The 19,459-nt window shown below is 36.4% G+C and overlaps 1 protein-coding gene across 1 annotated transcript; it reads right to left on the bottom strand.

Annotated features, from left to right (window-relative positions):
- Positions 1-310: 310 nt before the first annotated feature.
- Positions 311-15,233, bottom strand: TSGA10 (testis specific 10). The gene is given in 15 exon segments (XM_050976644.1): positions 311-489; positions 491-624; positions 2,925-3,157; positions 4,239-4,278; positions 5,175-5,272; positions 5,275-5,346; positions 5,903-6,015; positions 7,973-8,074; positions 9,512-9,623; positions 9,769-9,772; positions 12,066-12,143; positions 12,331-12,509; positions 13,269-13,430; positions 13,433-13,466; positions 15,129-15,233. Coding segments are annotated over 15 exon segments (1,539 nt in total). The 3' UTR covers positions 311-416.
- Positions 15,234-19,459: the final 4,226 nt, after the last annotated feature.

The raw sequence follows: 19,459 nt of genomic DNA on the forward strand, positions 1-19,459 counted from the left end.
TGCTCAGTCCCCAGCTGTGTTTTGGTGATATCCAAATTTAGTTCTGACTCTGAGCTGCTCTGTTTCTGAGGTGAGTAAAATCTTGATTCTGCACAGCACTGTGAAGTCCATACACATTAATTAGATAGCAACTGTAATTCTCCAAGCATGTAGCCACATGCAATTATTCAAAATCAAAAGGGCAGCTATACTATGCAAATGAGATTAGGAACATTTTTTGGAGCAAAATATAGCACTATGAAGAAAAGTTTATTAGGGTTTAACTGAGAAATCCAAAGCAGGTTCTCGGTATCTTCTGCTATTATTATAGTCAAGGCACATTGGCCATTTGAAAATGCAGCTAGATATAAAACCACCTCTGTTTAAATACACTTGGAAATCATGAGAAAAACTGCAACACTCTCCTGGTCATTTACTCATAGATTATTTTCTACTAAAGCAAGCTATTCCTTGTGAAACTGAATTTCAGAGACTTTCTCTTGGTTTGCTCTGTGACTGAAATTCGTTCTCACAATTGGACACAAGCGAAGATTCCAGGTTTTTCATAGATGCTTTTTCATTTCCCAGTTGTTTTCTCAGCAGCTCTGTTTCAGAGTGGTTTGATTCACACTTGCTCTGCAGATAAACAAAGATTTTAAAGTTTCAGGTGTATATCTATCAAGCTTACTGGCTTTCTTTTGGAGTAACCTATTAAAAAAAAAAAGACAAAAATTAAAAAAAAGGAAGTCTGGGATCAATGTCAAAATTTGTTTTCACTGCAAGATTGGTGGTTAGTTTTATATTTTCCCAGTCAAAATCCTCTGTAAGATTTATAAAATCATCCAATGTATATATCTTAATATAAATATACTTGATACAAATGAGAAAAGGCTATGAAATAGATGGATCAATGGATTCTGTAGACAGAATCATTAATGAAAAGGAAGGAAGATTCACATTTTGTTGAGGCAAGAAGCTATTGATTAACTGTTTGCACACAGGAAATAACACGTGGTACTACAAACTGGTACCAACATCACCAGCAGAGTGAGATTACATTTATTTTACTTTCAGAAGCATCAAGAACAAACTGAGGGGAAAGGCAAAATGAATAAAATCCAATCAAAGAGATTAAATATCTATAAATCTTTGAGGAGCCTAAAAAAGAAAACCCAAAAAACCTAGTATATTTCATTGCAGAAAGAACAATGGACATACCTGAGACATAGCTACACACACACATCAAAAAAATAATTCCAGAGATTGAGAATCAGGAAAATCAGTATTGGATCAGCTACAGAGACAAAGAAAACTGCCTGTTTCAATCTTATTATAAGTAAATGGGATGCTATTTTCTCTTCATCTTTTCATGTATGCATTATAGTCTGACAAACTGAGTCTGGGGTGCAGCAACACTTTTATCTGTATTTTACTCAAGCCTAGTTAACATTAAGCACAACAATGCTCAACCAAAGGTCATGGGAAATCTATGAACTGAGACATCTTAAACTCTCCACCTCTCCAGCACATTTCTCAGAAATTTCAGAAGATAACCATTTGTGTGTTCAAAGGAGGAAGATACTGGAAGGACTAAGATCATAGGCCAACAGAAGGGGGGAAAAAAGAAAAAAGAAAGAAAAAGGCAAGAAAAAAAAACATTTGTCATTTATCAAAACAAAAGTGGTTTTTTTTTCCAAACTAAACTGAAAGGTTTCTTCTTTCTGAAAGATCCCATTTTCTATGTCACTCAAAAATCTAGTTCCTTTGCAGAGAAACAGTTTTGATATTCTGCATTTGTATTTCAGAAAAAAAGAATACTGAAAACTGTAGACAGAAGATACAGAAAAATAAACAGTATTAGGAAGATTGAAAGAACAATATTATACAGAATCAGGTTTAGTTTCCACTTCTGAATATAAATATGCTGCAATCTAATAATGCAGATTCTGTGCTGGAATACTGTGTAAAGCAAGAGCTTTATCTGAAGGTTATACATGGCTAATGAAAGACTACTGGTTGAAAGATACAGAAAAATTAGTGAAAATTTCCCAACTTTTGACTTTTCTCCAACTCTCCAACTGCATTCTGCAGTTTTCTTTCTGGAAACTTGCTGTTCAACACAGCAATCCCCTTCACAGAAGGATCCAGGGAGGCTTAGCCATATTCGATCTCATAAAAGTTTCAGATAAATGTCATATGCTGGAACTCTTCCATATCAAAAGAATCATAGAGGATTTCACAAGGATACAAAATACATCACACACATTTGGCTGGAAAGGATAACTCACTGGCAAACAGCAGCTTTACCCACTCTGCTTCCAAAAGGCATAAAGGTTTAAAGAGACTGCTGGAAGCCAATAAAGAACAAGAAATTATCTCAGCTGGAGCACAGGATGGACAGGTCAGTAATAGAATTATACTGAAAATACCTGAATAATCTGAGTGTGTATGAACAACTTTTCAAAGTTTATCCAAACTGAATTTTAAAAAATGTGTGTGTCACATAATAATTTTATATTTTTATAAAAATTAAGGTCAACAAAAATTGATTTTCAAGGGAAATTAAGCAAATACTAAAGATATTGATACTTCCTAAAATAGTCAATCACTTTAAAGTCCACACCAAGTTTCATTGCTAGCAAACAGCTTCAGTTATTCTGCTTACCTAGTGACTAGATGTAAAATCCAAGATATCTTTCTTGAAAACAACAGTAATTTTTAGCCCTGACTTTTGAGTGCGCATAGTAAAGCCCTGCAAAGCAGTGAAGCAGTGTCCTTTTCAAAAAGTGCTCAACTCATACCCTTTGAGGAGTAAGCCCCTGAGAAATGCCAAATGAAACATTTAAAAACTTGGAAAAGTGATCATTCATGATCCTAATATATATTAAATCCCTTAAGTCTAATATTAACATAAACTTATTTTTCTAATATATTTCACATACCCCTTCTACCTTCTCTGCTGTGGAAATTAAATGCTAATTTAATCATTCTTAGATTACATCTACTTTAATGCAAAGTTCTGGTGTAGATGTGGCATTTTCAAGTACAGAGACTCTCTCCTAATATGTATTTTGAGGCCCTCTGCCCATTTTCACAAAAGAGTTGCTTAAGGCAAAAATAGGAGACTTGTAAGCTGCTTCTGTTGATAAATGATACAGCAATGCAATAAAAAATGCTACTAAAAATAATTAAAACAGCTTCCAAAGTCCTACAAAATATCTCTATGTAATTGTGGCAAATTTTAAGAGGCTGCAGTAATTTATTCTACAGTAAACTTTAAAGTTATTTCTTTAAATAACTCCTGTATACAAAAATTAGAAGAGTTCTTGCTTCTGACAGCAAAATTATCTTCTGGCATTTTAAAATCTATTCTTAGAATTCTCCTCCTTTTGCAAAGTTAATAAGGTTGAGAATTCTGCCATGGACCGCATTTCATTTTCAGATGAGATCCTCTTATTTTAGCAATAAAATTTGGTTTTGTATGTAGATGATCTGTGAATCCTGAGATTCTGTCAGTCATATTTATACTGCTGTCACCTGAAAATTCAGGCATGACTAAGAGATGAGAGAGTCACTTAAAGTGGAGTCCACAAGGCAGCGGCAGCAGGTCTGACTAAAAGCATTAAGAATTTTGTACATTTCAAATTAACATAACCTAGGTTTTTCCTTTTTGAAAAATGCCTGTACTTTGCCCAGTGATATTCCTGGTCAGCCACTTTCAACTCCTTAAGTTTCAGTGGGTGGCAGAATGAGTGTGGGAGGTTAACAGAGCAAAGTGAGAGGTAAGGCACAGTGATTTGCTTGAAGGATTTACTAGAAATGACATCCAGAGAGTTTGTTTTATGGGAGCACATCACATTAATTCTAGCTCTGTCTCAACAGAAAAAAAAAAAAAAGGCACAAGGAACACAGAGCACTGCTGAACACATTAAGATTTTTGAATAAAAACTTCTGTGTTTTAGATACATGCCTTGCATGTAACTGTATGAACTGGGATATGACATTTGGAATTGACCCAATATGTTGACATAGTGCTCATGAAGAGGCCTGTTTATTCCTATACTTAATAGCAGGCATGTGGGAAGTATTAGAAGGATGCTGATTTCAGGCTTGTTGGACAAACTAGAACCACATACTAGTTTTATTGTATCTTCAAGGAATGCCAAAATCTGCCATAACACCCTCCTGTGCTGTTTTGCTATTGCTGTGTTCTAATCCACTTTCTGAACAGCAATAGTTTGGTTCCTCTAGTATCTAACGTTCTTGAGCAGCCCTCTGTGTGATTGACATTCTCTGAACCTGAGAGAAGCAGTAAGAGAAGCAGAGAAAAGAACAATCAAAACAATTCCTAGCTCATTTACTGCTCCTGTGCTGTTCACAAGTGGAATGCATTGTGGAAGGTTGTTTACCTGAAGGAAATTGATAATTGGATTCTGGTGTGAGTGTTTTGATTCACTGGCCAATTGAATCCATTTGTGTGTGGGGACAGTCAGTTGACAGTCAGGAGATGCTGTGCAGTGGAGTGCTGTTGAGTGCTTGGCAGATTCAGTTTAGATGCAATGTAATATAATATAGAATAAGATAGTATAATAAAGTAATTAATTAGCCTTCTGATAAGATGGAGTCCTCCTCGTCATTCCGCCCGGATGTTGGGCAAAAAATATCACTGATAGCCCGCAGCAGCTTATGTGATGTTCAGGAAGCAGAGATGATCTGCAACAAAAACTGGAGAGCCTCCAAACCATGTTTATTTGCTCACAATGTATTTCCAAAGCCAAGCTATGAATTTTTCTTAAAGTTCTTCAGATTTTCAAGTGGGAAGAGCCTCTTTGGGACATCTAAAGCAGTGGAAAGAAGGCTAAGAGGGTCAAAGCAAAAAGAGCAGAGACAGAAATATGACAGGTGACAAAGTACTTGATATGATTCAGGTATGCTGAGTTGAGTTGTGCATGACTTTATACCTTCAGTGATTTCAAACCACTAGAGAATTTAATTTTTTTATTTTCCTTGAATTTCTTTTTAAGATTTTTTCCCAAATGTGACCAATGGAATTCTAATCATATTATCATATAAAGTAAAATGCTTACAGTTCATGGTGGAAAATCTCCCTGAAATAGAAGTGGCATTAGACAAAATTTTAAAATATTACCAGACCATTTCAAGGGTGAACTATGGAAAGAATGATTTCAACTCACTTGCTCCATCTGTGATTCCAAGGGCTCTATTTTCCCCTTCCAACTGTGGCTCTCAGATTGCACTGATCATTGCCAGTCTAACAGGAAAAGCCTGTTTATGCTTCATGGCATTTTGCTTCCCAATTTTCTCCTTGTTCACAGGCTTTGTGATAAGAGCTCACAATTCTCTCTCCTAACACATAAAGCTTATTTATTTAATAATTTACAGTAAACTCCAAAAAATAGGGATATTTATAGATATGGTATTGGATACACTGTTTCCACTGAAAATTCTGCCATTTAGTGAAAACATTGAGAGACTTCTGAAGAACCAGAGTTTTGTCCAAGATGAGGACATTTTAATGATCAATAGACATCTGTTAAGAATGGCTAGGTTAACATTAGACATACAAGTTACAGCAATATAGTACAGTAATATTTCTTTTTACTTTAATCCCATAAATAATAAAGAAAAAAGAGTTCCAAGTCTCTGTATTATTCCCTGTCTGATTTTTAAGCTTAATAAACACACATGTGTGTGGGTGTGTGTATATACATATATATATAAAAAACCACTATGAAATATTCTACATCAACTTTTACTGCAAAAACAGCAATGAAAATGTGTCCAAACCACTAAAACCAAATTAAGGAAATAAAAACAAGTTTTGGTTGGGAAGCAAATTCTTCTATAGAGATATCTAAAAATTTCAATTTTAGTTAAAAACCAACAGTTTTAATTTATATACTCACTTTAGACTTCAGCACATTCTTCAGCCTGAAAATATTTCTGTTTGAATCCTTGGCTTTCAACTTCATATCATCAAGCTCAGTTTGGTTTTGACAGTTTTTTATATAGTACCTATGAAGAAAGGTTCCCCCCCCCCTTTTTTTTAAGGTACTGCTTGTACCTTAAGAAAAATAAAAAGAATTAGTGTGTATTTAATGTCTATGGCTTTATTAACTAGTTTTAATGTCTATGGTTTTATTAACTAAAGGTTATGTGAAATGTAAATTACATGTATTTTTATAAACCATTTTTTTCATTTGTGAAACTTTTTTTTAACTTATAATTAATGCTAAATCTTCTTAGAAAGATGGAAAATGTCTGTAAAGGAAGGCAGCAGTTAAAAAGAAAAAAACAGATGGTTTATTTAGCATCTAGATTGTCATAAAAAACCAGCCTGTCCCATTTCACAAGCAGAGCTCAATCAATTCCATCTCTTCTTAAATTACAGTTTTTTAAAAGCCTATATTTTTAAAAGCAGAAGACAGATTTAAAAAATTAAGTAATTTAATTATTATGGAATTTCTTACATGCTAATTAATAAAGTGGTTATCTCCCAATCAGGAGAAATAAAGCCACAAGTATTAGGAGAACACACACAGAACTTCTGAGAATTATTGCTTGAGAAGGAGAACAGAAGAAGGAAAAAGAGCTGCAGAAAGGCTGTCTTGAACTGCACAGTTCAGAAATTTCTTCTATGCAAAATTACTAGGATAATTCAGCTACAAGCACTGGGGGAAGGTGTGGTAGTGTGGGGAAGGCTCTATGGAGAAACCCCCATTCCTGTTGCAAAAAGACTGTGAGTTACATAGAAAGGTGTTCTGGAAACTTTTCAGTAAACCCAAGCAAAGAAATGATTATACTTTAAATAGTTGGAGTATCACCTCAATTAATGGAAGGGCCTGGAAGAACATAGACACATTCCAGAAGCAATCCTACTAAAAAGTACTTCATCCTATGATACTAAGATTATTTGTTTCCAACTGCTTCTACAAGCATCCAAGTCTTGCAAAGAAAACCGTGAAGCTTTCAAAAGTAGCTGGGAGCAACAGAAAAGCTGCATTTTGTACCATCTGACATCATCCTTATAAAGTGTGATTCCAAGAGAAGGTGAAGAAGTTATTCCCTGGTGAACATTTGGCAGTCAAACCCACTACCACCTTTTCCAGGAGGGCACTTAAGAGAAAAAATTAGTATGTTTGGGAGAAAAGCTATTTAGAATGCAAGTGGTCTCATGAGAGAATTAAACACCTGATCTAAATCCATTAGCTATACTACCTCTAGAATGAGGGGAGAGAGGTAAAATTAATCACTTTAAAAACTGGGGTGAGATCTCCTGGAGAACTTTACTTCACTTAAAAGGGACCCTTAATGACTTAAAAGTTTTATATACCTGACATCAGGTACAGTTAATTTGCTCCTTTAAAACTGAGTAGCACTTCTAGAGGAAGAGAAAGTCAAGTGAGCAATAGAGCAAGTGCACAGATCAAGTACCAGAAAACCCAAATGAAGGCAAGAAGCTGAAGAAAAAGAACACCCACATCACTCAAGTGATGAACTCCTACAGGTATTAAGTTAAATTTCTAGCTGCCTAGAAAACATATCAGTGCAGGAGTATTGTGCGTGCATGAGATGACACTAGAAACATTTTAACTACTTTCACCAAGAACTGCACAGAGATAAAATACACATAGAAAATGTAAGGCTGTCTTATAACCCACTATTTCAAGTATCTTTTATCCAAAAGCAACTCTTGAAGAAACATAAATACAATATGTGTTGTCACTGAAACTTGCACTTGCCAGACCTCTGTCACATAATTTTAAAATGCAAGAAGCTTTCAATAATGAAAGAAAACAAGAGTTTTGCATTCGAAATGTTAAAACTTCCCGACATATATTTATTTATTTGCATTCAATGCCTTTTCTTTCAACCCATAAAAAAAAAGATGACTGCAGAATATGAAAATTAGCCAATTGAATTTTATTTAAAAAATTGGATCTGTCACTCACCAGTTTTTTAATCTAAATGCATCATTTTCTCTTGGCCAAGCTGCATTTCAACTTTTTTCTTCACAAGGCTTCACTGAATCTCTGAAACACACTGTCAGTGTTCTGTCTTTTCATTCAATAAACTGGAAAAGCAGAAGCATTAAACAGGAGAATTCAGACACTGATGTACAATTTTTTTTTTGTTTAGAAAGGTCACTAACATTGCAAAAGATAGGGAAAAAAAAGAGATTTTTCTGTCTATTTTAGACTGTTTGGGATATTTTATTACTGTTGACTTTAATCCCAGTGTATTAAATTCTGAATAATTGTGTAAAGGATTACAGAAAAGTAAGAAGAATTCTTTGCAACAGGTGATTATAAGAAAAGTCACAAAAATAATTAAAATAAAAACCATCCTCTGGGACATCCATTAGAATGCCTGACCTGTTTCAAGTTCTAACCAAGTTATCTGTTCAAATGCAGTAATATTAATGATTCTCACACTGTTCAAGAAACTGAAAAGAATCATCAGTTTGGTTTGGGGGTGTGAAGAAAAAGATCTTTTAGTAGCAGAGCCTAGTTTTCAACAATTCAACAGAGTTCACAAGTCTAACAATTTATTATAAAGCAGCACTCACGGACATATTTTTTATTTCTAAAGGCTTTAATCAAGTCTCGTCCCACTGTGCTTCTGAACATAGCTGGGAACTCCAGTTGAGCAGCAGACAATAAGCCCTACACAAAGATTCAGTTTTACTTCCTCTCATGAAAAGGCTCCAAGAGTAAGAAAAGGATCTTTAAAACTAATGACGTGACATTCACTAGTTTACGTGTGTTTACCTGTTTTATTTTTTAAAAATTTTAAAATTAAAATAATATTATTCATATGCTATTTACCAAAACACATCAACCCCTGTAGTTTCTAACAGAAAGTTCCTAACTCTAAATTAAATTAATTTTACTTTTTCACTGGAGGTGGTTTCCACCATATTATCCTATTAATAAGACAAGAACATTTACATATAAATAAGCAACGAAGAAAACAATTTCATTCCAAAATGAAAGATGGCTCATAAGCAGCTTCTGTAAATTCCTTTCCCTTTGAGCCATATAACAGTTACAGAAACCAGTGAGCCAGTGAAGTGTGGCAGCAGCTCTCTGGCTAGAGAGAGTGGCACACAGCTTCCCTGGGTCTTTCTGGGAAAGGCTGTGAGAAGATCAGAGAAAAGAATGAGAATTCTTATCTTCACATGCTGCACCTGTCATTGTGAACATGTGGAATGTGTTATGAAGATTTGTTTATCAAAGGGTGGTTTCTTAATTAGCCAATGGTGATGGTGTTTAGATTAGAGGACCAATTAGGTCCCAGTGTATTGTAACTGTCTATAAAAGCAATGGGTTTCTTAATAAGAATAGAATAATAAAGAGATTGTTCTGCCTTCTGAGAATCATGGAGTCAATGCTAATTATTACCGGCCAGGGGCCCGCTGTGGCGAGACATAGGCTGGTGTTATTAGTCAAATTAATGCAATTACATAATTTTACTTACCTAAGAGAAGCATATTCAGCTTCCTGTCGACTCAGTTTCAGAATCCAGTTCTTTTCTTGTCAATCTTTTCATCTCAGTTTCCAGAGAATCAATGGTGTCTTTCATCAGTGCCACTTTAGACATCTGTTCTAACTGTTCACTAACTATAAGTATAATCAAACACTAACAGCTGGCAAAAAAAAAAAAAAAAAAAAAAAAAGAGCTGATTTATAGACTTTATTTCAATTTTTACTCTATTTTTTGCACAAATCTTTTGCTGAAGAAGAAATGTCGAAGTATCTCATTTACTCAACTATTAGTTTACTGAAAATAGTTGGCAAACACCTGAAATGTGACTTTCACATCCTTTGAAGGTAAATCAATTTCCCATCTTTTAGATCTCTGGGAATATTTTCATTTATTCATATAAATTGCCCAAGGGCAAAAATGTTTGCCATTGATCAACATTAATAGTTTTCAGCTCAAAATAGCATGAAAGAAAACATTATTATGAGTGTATGAAGGGAGAAAACATGGTTTGGGACACAACATGACCAATAATGGCCTTAGGTCTCTATTAAGTTACAGGCCTATGTCAATAACCAGGCGGAGAAATCACTGTAAAACACTTGCATAAAGCACCATGTAACCACCATGTAAAGCACAAGTTACCACCATGAGGCCTTCAGGTCTGTAGCTAAAACAAAGAACAGACTGAAAGCCTCCTTCACAGACTCCAACAAAGTTAGTTTGAAATCTTCACTCTAAAGAAACGTCCATCTTTTTATTGTATTGCTTACACTTAACATTCTTGAATTCAATTCAAAGGATTGTTCTTTCTAAATTATTTGAAACACATATTTTAAAGTACAAAAATTTTTACCTCATCCCTCTCCTTTACCAATTTTTCAGTACTAATTTCTGTGTTACTATAATCAAAGGTCAGGCCTCTAAAGAGCAAGTCTGTAAGCCTCTGCTATAAAGTAGCTTCTTCAATACTAGTGTCATAAATTTCATGTTGATGTATCACCCTCAAAGGGTACCAAAAGAACCGAAGGAATAAGATGATGTACCTAAAACAGGGCTCCCAATACTCACTACACGTCATATGTAGGCGTGTGATTAAAGTTAATTTACTACTCAGAGCTATTTCAGCCTACAGTGTATTCTTCATATCAGATGCACTCTATTTAATATTATAAACTGTGGTATTATATTTATAAGCTTGGCAGGATTTTAGAAAGCTGAGGAGGAAAAAGAAGATAAACCAGAATTTAAAACCATAAGATGTAGAAGAAAGATAAACTGCAGAAATCAATGTTAATTTATTTAAAAATCAAGTTCTACCAAGACTCTAAGTAAATTTAGGATTTATATTCATTATATTAATGTTTCCATTTTCTGTTTTAGGGCCGTTTGTTAGCAAACAATTGCACACACAAGTAACTTAAACCATATTAAATACGACTTGCCAGAAGACTACAATTACATTTAGCTTTGAAGCATAAGGTCTTAGTAATGCACAGTCATAAGATAATTCACATTTGAATAGACTCCAGGTCTCTAGTCTAAACCCCTGCTCAAAGCAGGGCCAGCTCTGAGGTCAGGCTACTCAGGGCTTTGTCCAGTCCAGCGTGAAAATCTCCAGGGCTGGGGACTGCTCAACTGCCCTCATGAGAAGCAAGTATTTCCTTGTATTCAGCCTGAACCCTTCTGGCTTCAATAGATGCCCATTGTTGTTCATCTTTCCACCAAGCACTACAGTAAAAAGCCTGTTAATGACTTCTTGATGTCAAACCTACTGGCAGGTAGGACTTTTGTCCCTCTTAAGCCACTTCTTCTCTGGGTGAAACAAGCCAATCTTCACTTGGATATAAGATCACTGTGGGTAAATCTGTCAAAGCTTGGTACAGTCTTAAAATCACAGGATCACAGAACGGTTTTAGTTGGAAGGGACTTTAAAGACCATCTTGTTCCACACCCCCTGCAATGGGCAGGGACACCTTCTATCACATCAGGTTGCTCAGTGCTCCATCCAGACTGGTCTTGAATACTTCCAGGGATGGGGCATCCACAACTTCTCTGGGCAACTTGTTCCAGGGCCTCACCACCCTCACAGTCACAAATTTCTAACTTGTATCTAATCTAAACCTGTCATCTACCAGTTTAAAACCATTCCCCCTTGCCCTGTCACTGTATGTTCTTGTGAAAACCCCCTCCCCAGCTCTCTTGCTGGTTCGCTTTAGGTACAACAAGGTGCCAAAACATATCCCTGAAGTCTCCCCTTCTCCAGGCTGAACAGCCCCAACTCTCTCAGCCTGTCTTTGTAGGAGAGGTGCTCCAGCCCACTCTGATCATCGTCATGGCCTCCTCTGGACTTACTCCAACAGGTCCATGTAATCATTATTTTGGAGACCCCAGAGCTGGACACAGCTCTCCAGGTGGTACCTTACCAGAGCAGAGTAGAGGGAAAAGAGTCTTGGTAAATAAAATCCATGGCTCTCAGCCTGTTTTTTCCTGATAGCAGTCTGGCTGGTGTTGCAGGATTAACCAAGAACATCACCTGTATTATATTTACAATTCCATAAATAATTATTTTCCCTTACATTGTAAATAGTCACTTAAAGCTCTTCAATTCTCTGTTCCAAATGAGCCCTTTTATTAAACAAAGTTTCTTGGGAAATCTGTATCAAATAACAGCAGCAACAAAATCCCATATAAAACAAGTCTCAACTCACCACAGACTTGTAAAGCAATTAATTCTCAGAACCAGGAGAGAAATCCTTAGCAACTTTAATTACACTGCTAGGTAGTTTTCATGTTTAAATAACCTGTGGGGTGGGGCTGAGGTGGAATGGGACAGAATCAAACCTGTAATTGCTCCCTGAGGATATCATGTTCTGTAGGCATCCTTTGGCAATCTGACAGTGCTGTATTCCTTTCTAGCTCCATGTGTCTTAATACAGCTTGAGCTGTCACAGGAGTGATGCTTTTAGGAGTCCTGGGGCATTTAATAACTTCCTGACAAAGCTGGGAAATCTCCCCCGTGCCTGTTTTTGAAAACAATAGAATAAAAGAAACATGGAATAGATAATCAATATATTACTGGGTCCTGTGGCTGGCTAGAGCATCCCAGAAACTATGTAATATCGAAGATGAAGTAATCATCTGTGCACAGATTCTTTGATTCAGAAAAGCATTTTTAACTCAAGATGGCACTTTCAAACTTGTATTGAACTGACAGATGCAAATCACAGAACTTCCATAACTTTTTAAAAAATATTTTTTAAACAAATACTTTGCATTTTTTCTTTTTTCTTTAATATGAAGCCAAAACTGTATCTTTTTCTTGCACATTACATTGTTATTTCAATTAATCACACAAATATAAATAAAATTACCTGTTCATAAACACTGATAATTTTGTCTCTCAGCTGTTAAAACTTAAAGTTACCCTGAATTTCTGCCATGACATTCATTTATTTTCCATGTTGACTCAAGTTCTTCACATTCTCTCAATATTTTCAAGACTTCTGGATCAGAAACCACTCCCTTAAAGAATATGGTGATATTGTGTTAAAGTAGAGAAAGAAAACTTGAAACACTTTCTTATTATATCTGGTTAGGAAACTTCTATTATTGGCCCATTCCCATTTTATGCATCCTTCTGTTTACAATCAACTAGGTTTTTTTCCTGGTAGTTACAGCTTTAGTAGTTTAACTCTAAACTACTAGAGTAGTTCAGAGTAGTTTAGTAGTAGTAGTAGTAGTTATATTCCTCCTCTTCCGGAGTGACTTCCCAAGCTCACCTGTTTGGATGATTTTATTTTTTATGCTGCCACAAGTAGAGATTTACTTAGGACTTGAGAATGTGTTTCTTAATGCCTTCAACAAATTCTCAGTCTCACATTTATGGCAGTCTCTGTCCTTTTCCAGTGACTAAATAAAGGCATCAAGCCTTGAGGGTGATCCCCTTGCTTAATTTCATATGCTCTTTGTAACATAACCTGAATTAGCATAAAGGGGAGAGTGCATGCACTGAAATAAAACTTTTATAATTATTGATACTTCAATGTAAAATGGATATATACTCTTCAAAATGAAGATGAAGCAGATATCTAATTAAAATAAGTATCCATATAATACTTTAAAGTAACTTCTGAATGTCTGTATTTTTCTTTTTTTGTTATATTGCAAATATGCCTGAATGTCCTTCTAATATGTATCTAACAAGAAAGAAAGGGACATAAAAGCTAAATGTTAATTAACTTGAAATATATCTCTTCAAACCCAAGGGTAGATTTATACTGGAATATCTAATGAATTTTTAAATATGATAGAAAGTAGGCCACCATGTTTGTTTAAGGTCCATGAAATGCAAATTTTTGCAATGGAAATAAAGTAATGTGCAAGTAAGTATTGTTGAAATCCAGAAAGTCATGCAAGAACCTAAAACAGATTCTGAAGATAAACTGCAATTCTGAAATTCAAAAATTGCACATCAAATCCCATTTGTTTAGGAGTAAACTAATGTAATTTTGAATCACTACAAAAGTAATTTCTAGAAATTGATTCCTACAATGGATTTTGGTATTCATACTAAATAATCATGTCCTAGGAGTACCTCTGATGATAAAGACAGCCTAGATATCTATTACAGTCATCATCACTGCTGACATATCATGTAGATTTGGTGAATCCCATCCTAATATACTGTTCTCTCTGAAAGAGTCATTCAAGTTCTGCAGTTATATGCATTTCCCTAGTCCTAGGGAAGGGAACAGATCACAGCAATCAAGCAATTGGCACCTTCAGTACTTAACTGAGCATCGAGGACTCAAATTTACACACAGAGTTTACACAAGTATTTGCTCACTCACAATACTACCCTTAACAACTAGTGAAAGCTGGTTTCCACTTTTTGAAAAACATTATAATATTTATATATCCTAAAATATATACTTCACTACACTTGCCATATAGTGGTAAGAATGTACTGCTTTGACACATTTCACCACTGATTTGAAAAGAAATATGGAAGACCCAGAGAAATACAGGCCAGTAACTCTTGCCTCGGTACCTGTCAAGATCACGGAGCAGATCCCCCTGGAAACTATCCTACAGCACACAGAAAATAAGGAGGTAACTAGTGGCAGACGACATGATTTCACCATGGCAAATCAAGCCTGACAAATTTGGAGGCCTTCTACAAGGGGATTACAGCAGTGGTGTAAAGTAAGTGGTGAGGAAAAAGCAACTGCCATAATCCACCTGGGCTTGTGCAAGGCATTTGACACTGTCCTGCACAACAGGAGAGACATGGACTTCGCAGATGGACCATTCTGTGGATAAAGAAACGGATGGTTGCACTCAAACTGGCCAATGACCGGCCAGGTGGAGATCAGTGGTGCTTCTCAGGGGTTGATATTGGGCTGGTGCTGTTTAACATCTGTCAGTGACATGGACACAAGCCAGGAGGAGAATGGATGGAGAGCAGCCGTGGGGAGAAGAACTTAGGGGTGCTGGTGGACAAGAAGTCCAACATGAGCTGGCAATATGGCCTTGCAGACCAGAAGGCCAACCACACCCTGGGCTGCAGCAAAAGAGGCATGCCCAGCAGGGTGATGGAGGTGATGCTCCCTCTCTACTCTGCCCTCATGAGACCCCACCTGGAGTGCTGCATCCAGCTCTGGAGCCCCCAGTTCAAGAAAGACACTGATCTGTTGGAGTAAGTCCAGAGGAGGGCCACTAAGCTGATCAGAGGGCTGGAGCATGTCCTATGAAGATGGGCTGAGAGAGCTGGGATTGTTCAGCCTGGAGAAAACAAGGCTCCAGGGAGACTCCAGTACCTAAACAGAACTTAAAGAAGGCTGGAGAGGGACTTTTGACAAGGGAAGGTAGTGATAGGACAAGGGAGAATGACCCTAAGCTGAAGGAGGGAAAGTTTAAATTAGATAATAGGGAGGAATTGTTTATTTTCAAGAAGAATTCACTTCTTTGGAGGGTGCTGAGGAAGAGATCACCTAAAAAGGCTGTGGAGTCCCCAAATCTGGAGGTATTCAAAATTAGGCTGGACAGAGCTCTGAGCAACCTGATCTAGTGGAAGGTGTCCCTGTCCATGAGAGGGGAGTTTAAATGAGGTGGTCTTTAAGGTCCCTTCCAACACAAACCATTCTATGACTCTGACTTCCTTGAGACAGAAGTTCTATAGGACAGAAACCAAGCAGCTGTGATGGACACACTGACTTCTGGCTCAGTACCAGCAAAACAGCTTACCCAAATAGCTTTCTAGTAAGCATGACATCTCTGCACTTTTATTTTCTTTACTCTTGTTTTCCAATATGATCATAGTATCTGTTGTCCCTACAGGTGTATATGACTGAAATTCTATAGGCAAAACAAAATGAGAGGTTAGAAATAGTCCTAAAAATAATTTTTAAAAAGGTGGATTGTAAAATCTTGTACAAAATTATCAGCAAACCCCTTTTCCCATTAATGCTGATATAAATATTTATGACCATTGCTTTCATAGAAATTTTAATTATTTCTCTACTTGGTTTCATCTTGGGAGGTTTTTGAATAACTCTTATCTATGACAATTCAACTTTCTCAGGTTTATGATGTAGAGCACATTTTCTCAATAAACATTACTAAAGTCAAGGAAAGGTGTTCATTTATATTTCTGATTTTAAGTACAAATGAATATGGAGTGACTGGTTCCTGCTACATCTTTTTGAAGATCTTTTCTGTTGGGGGAGGGAGTTAAGCCAAGCTTCTCCTCAAGTGACACAACACTTTCTCCACATCTTGACAAGATAAAAAGATTACTTCCTCAAATAATAGTTAAGTTCTTCATAGTTATTTGGAGAAGGAAACAGGAGGATGGATCGTAAATTGGCACACTCAGACACATGCAATACCACCAACCACTGTTGTTTTGAGTGAAATTCTTTTAAAGAATTCCTTTAAAGCACCTTTAACCCAAACCTCCTGGATCCACACACGGTGCACAGGCCTTGCCTGTGATTAATGCAAAAGCCTCAGCAAACGGCAGGGAAAGGCAGCATGAGCAATGCTCACAGGTCACAAGATTTCAGAGACAAAGCCAAGCAGCCAAGTCTTGTCAGTCCAGCCCCAGGAGAGAGATGGGTATTCTGAAACTGCCACAGCTGATCAGGCAGGACTGACAGTGAACTCGGGGAGCTCAGCTGAACACCTCTACTCTAATTAGGTTCATCTCTTCCAGAAACTAATATCCAAGGAGACACTTTCACAGATGAAAACTCCAGCAATTGCCACACAATCTCTCAGGCCTGACAAGAACAAAGCAAGTGTTAGATAAGACTGACTTTATCTTGTGAAAATAGTTTCCTTTAATTAAACCTTATCTTCCATCCAAAACCCATCTAATTAATGTATCTATCTGTAAGACTATGTGCCAGTTGTATCATCCAGAATAAATATTATTCTTTGCACTATACTTGTTCCTTGACAGCATCAAACATTAGCTTCACACATATGACAAAATCCAGTCCTGATTTTTAATGCCAGGACTAACATATTACTGGTTTACAACATCATGAAGTTAAAACACCAGAGTATTACAAGGCTAATTAAGCTTTTCTTTATTCCACCAACAAAATAATTTCAGAGAAATTACTTCTTATGTTTCCTTATATCCCAAGATAGGAGGTCTTATTTACAGTACCTCTGGCTGCACATATCTTCTTCTTGGAATAGCACAGACAGGGACAAGCAAACTGGTCCCTTTGAAGAAAGTGATGCAAAAAGGGTGAAAAGGCCATGTGAACCCTGTGACTCCTATTGCCTGCTCATGGCAAGGATATAAACAGACTTTGTAAGAGGCTGCTTTAGGTAGTCCCAAAGTCAGTCAGAGAAACCAGACAAAATGCCCTCTCTTCCCTGCTAGCTACCAGCACAGGTTTTATGTTCTGGAGACAGTGCAGGGTGAGTTACAGGGTTTTTTGGCAAGCAGCCACTATTAAGCACTCATGGATACAGCTCGCCTTTTCAGACACAGGAGTGAGTAACACCTCTGAAATAAAATCCCCACCTAAAGCCAGAAAAGAAATTGAAAGATTTTTAATTTCCAGAAACAGAGCTATAGAAACAAGTATTTTTCTTTTCCTTTTCCCCATCCTGGATTTCTTGTAAATCTTACTTTCAAATTTTGGCATGGTGGTAGTGGAAATGGCATCTCATGTTTTCATAACTTTAACAAAATTATTCCTAATGAAAGTTCATTTTAGGAGTGAAATGATACATTTTTATTTGGTTTTATTCTGGTATGTCTAAGGTATCCTCTAAGGGACATATGGTGAATTATTTTTCATATCTTAATGCTGGTTAACGTTATGCAGAGCAGTTGCATTGCTTTTTGAATATCAAACAATGCTTCGTTGATCAAAAAAGAAATTAAATTCATATACAGGATTGTTTTCAAAAGTGAAAATAATATTTGTTGTATTTTACAGATACGTGATTTATACAATAGTAGTTGGGATATAAAAAATTTAAATGTCCAATCCAGAAAAGATAAATAAATCATGGTGTGCATTTACAAATTCATACTTTTTGCTTATTCTCAGAATATTTCTCATTATCTTGCTGGATTTGTCTTCAACAATAGGAAGGCATTTATTGTTGCATGTGTATTTCATCCTTCTGCTTATCAGAAACAGACCCATGACATTTTTATCTGTCCACCCAGTATTCTGCTGGCTGGACAGATAAAAACTGGTAAACTTTATGTTTTTTAGAAAATTATGGTTCTAATTATGAAAACAGTTTTTGACTAGTAAAACACAGGCTGCAACATTTCTCAGGTTTTTAGGGACACCCTGTGGCAAAATGACATACTGCAAACATTCAAAAATCAAGTGCCAAAATGGAGACAAGTGGTCCCACATTTTTTCAGACTTTTAGTAACATCAGTGGTCTCACAAGACACATTTCCATACTTCTGACCAGTGCCAGAATGCACAGGTTCGTGTTTGCATTTTGTCAACTGCCTTCAACATTGATTTCCAGCACATTTTCATGGACAAACTCCACATGCTTTTTACCTTTTTTAACCTGTGCATTACAGAATAGTTCACCCCACTGAAAAATGATTACCAGTCTAATTCAGCTAAAAGTTATATGCATTTCAAACTGCCTAAAAAAAATTCTTTCCTTTTTTTTTTTTTTTTTTTTAACGTGGCAGTAAAACATTAAAGGTGCTGGCACACACATCACATCAAGCTCCTTTTAGAGTCTGTTTCTCTCACTAATCACCACCACCACACATGTTGTGATGGTTTCTTACTTGCCCTATTACACCCACACAGTTCTTTTAAAGCAGAATGCAAGACAAAGGTTTGTAATGTACCTTTTAGAAATACACATCCATGAACAAGAGAAATACAGCACATATTTGCCCACAGAGATACTACTGTGGATAAAAAACTTCACCTAGCACTGAACATTCTCCCATGGTGTAAGCTTAAGCACAGACAATAGCTTTTGATGAAGAATTATAACTAAGGTCGGGTAGATCTTATGAATGGCATAAATGCAAATCTGAAGACAATCTCCTGTTGGCAGTACGTCTAGTCTTTGATCATTTTCCAGCTTGTTAATGAATTATGCTATTGACATTTAGCTTCTGTATCTTCATGAGGACCATAGAGAGTATATTTCACAAGTCTCTGCATTTGCATTAACTCTGTCTCCTTGTGAACTCATAAGAGCTTCTAGCATCCAGAATATCCTGCAGAGAGGATCTGCACATCTGGGTCTTGCAAGAAAAATCATCCAATTTATGCCTTGTGCACCGGCCTCTTGTTGCCCTGTAAATATTGTGGGAAATGCCCAAAAGTATCTGAAGCGAAGGTGTGAAGAGGATGAAGTCTGGCTCTTCTTGGAGGTGCCAAACAATAGGATGAGAAGCAACAGCCAGAAATTGATGCACAGGAAGTTCTACCTGAACATGAGGAAG

The sequence above is a fragment of the Serinus canaria genome, chromosome 1 (assembly GCF_022539315.1).
Source record: "Serinus canaria isolate serCan28SL12 chromosome 1, serCan2020, whole genome shotgun sequence".
Taxonomy (NCBI): Eukaryota; Metazoa; Chordata; class Aves; order Passeriformes; family Fringillidae; genus Serinus; species Serinus canaria.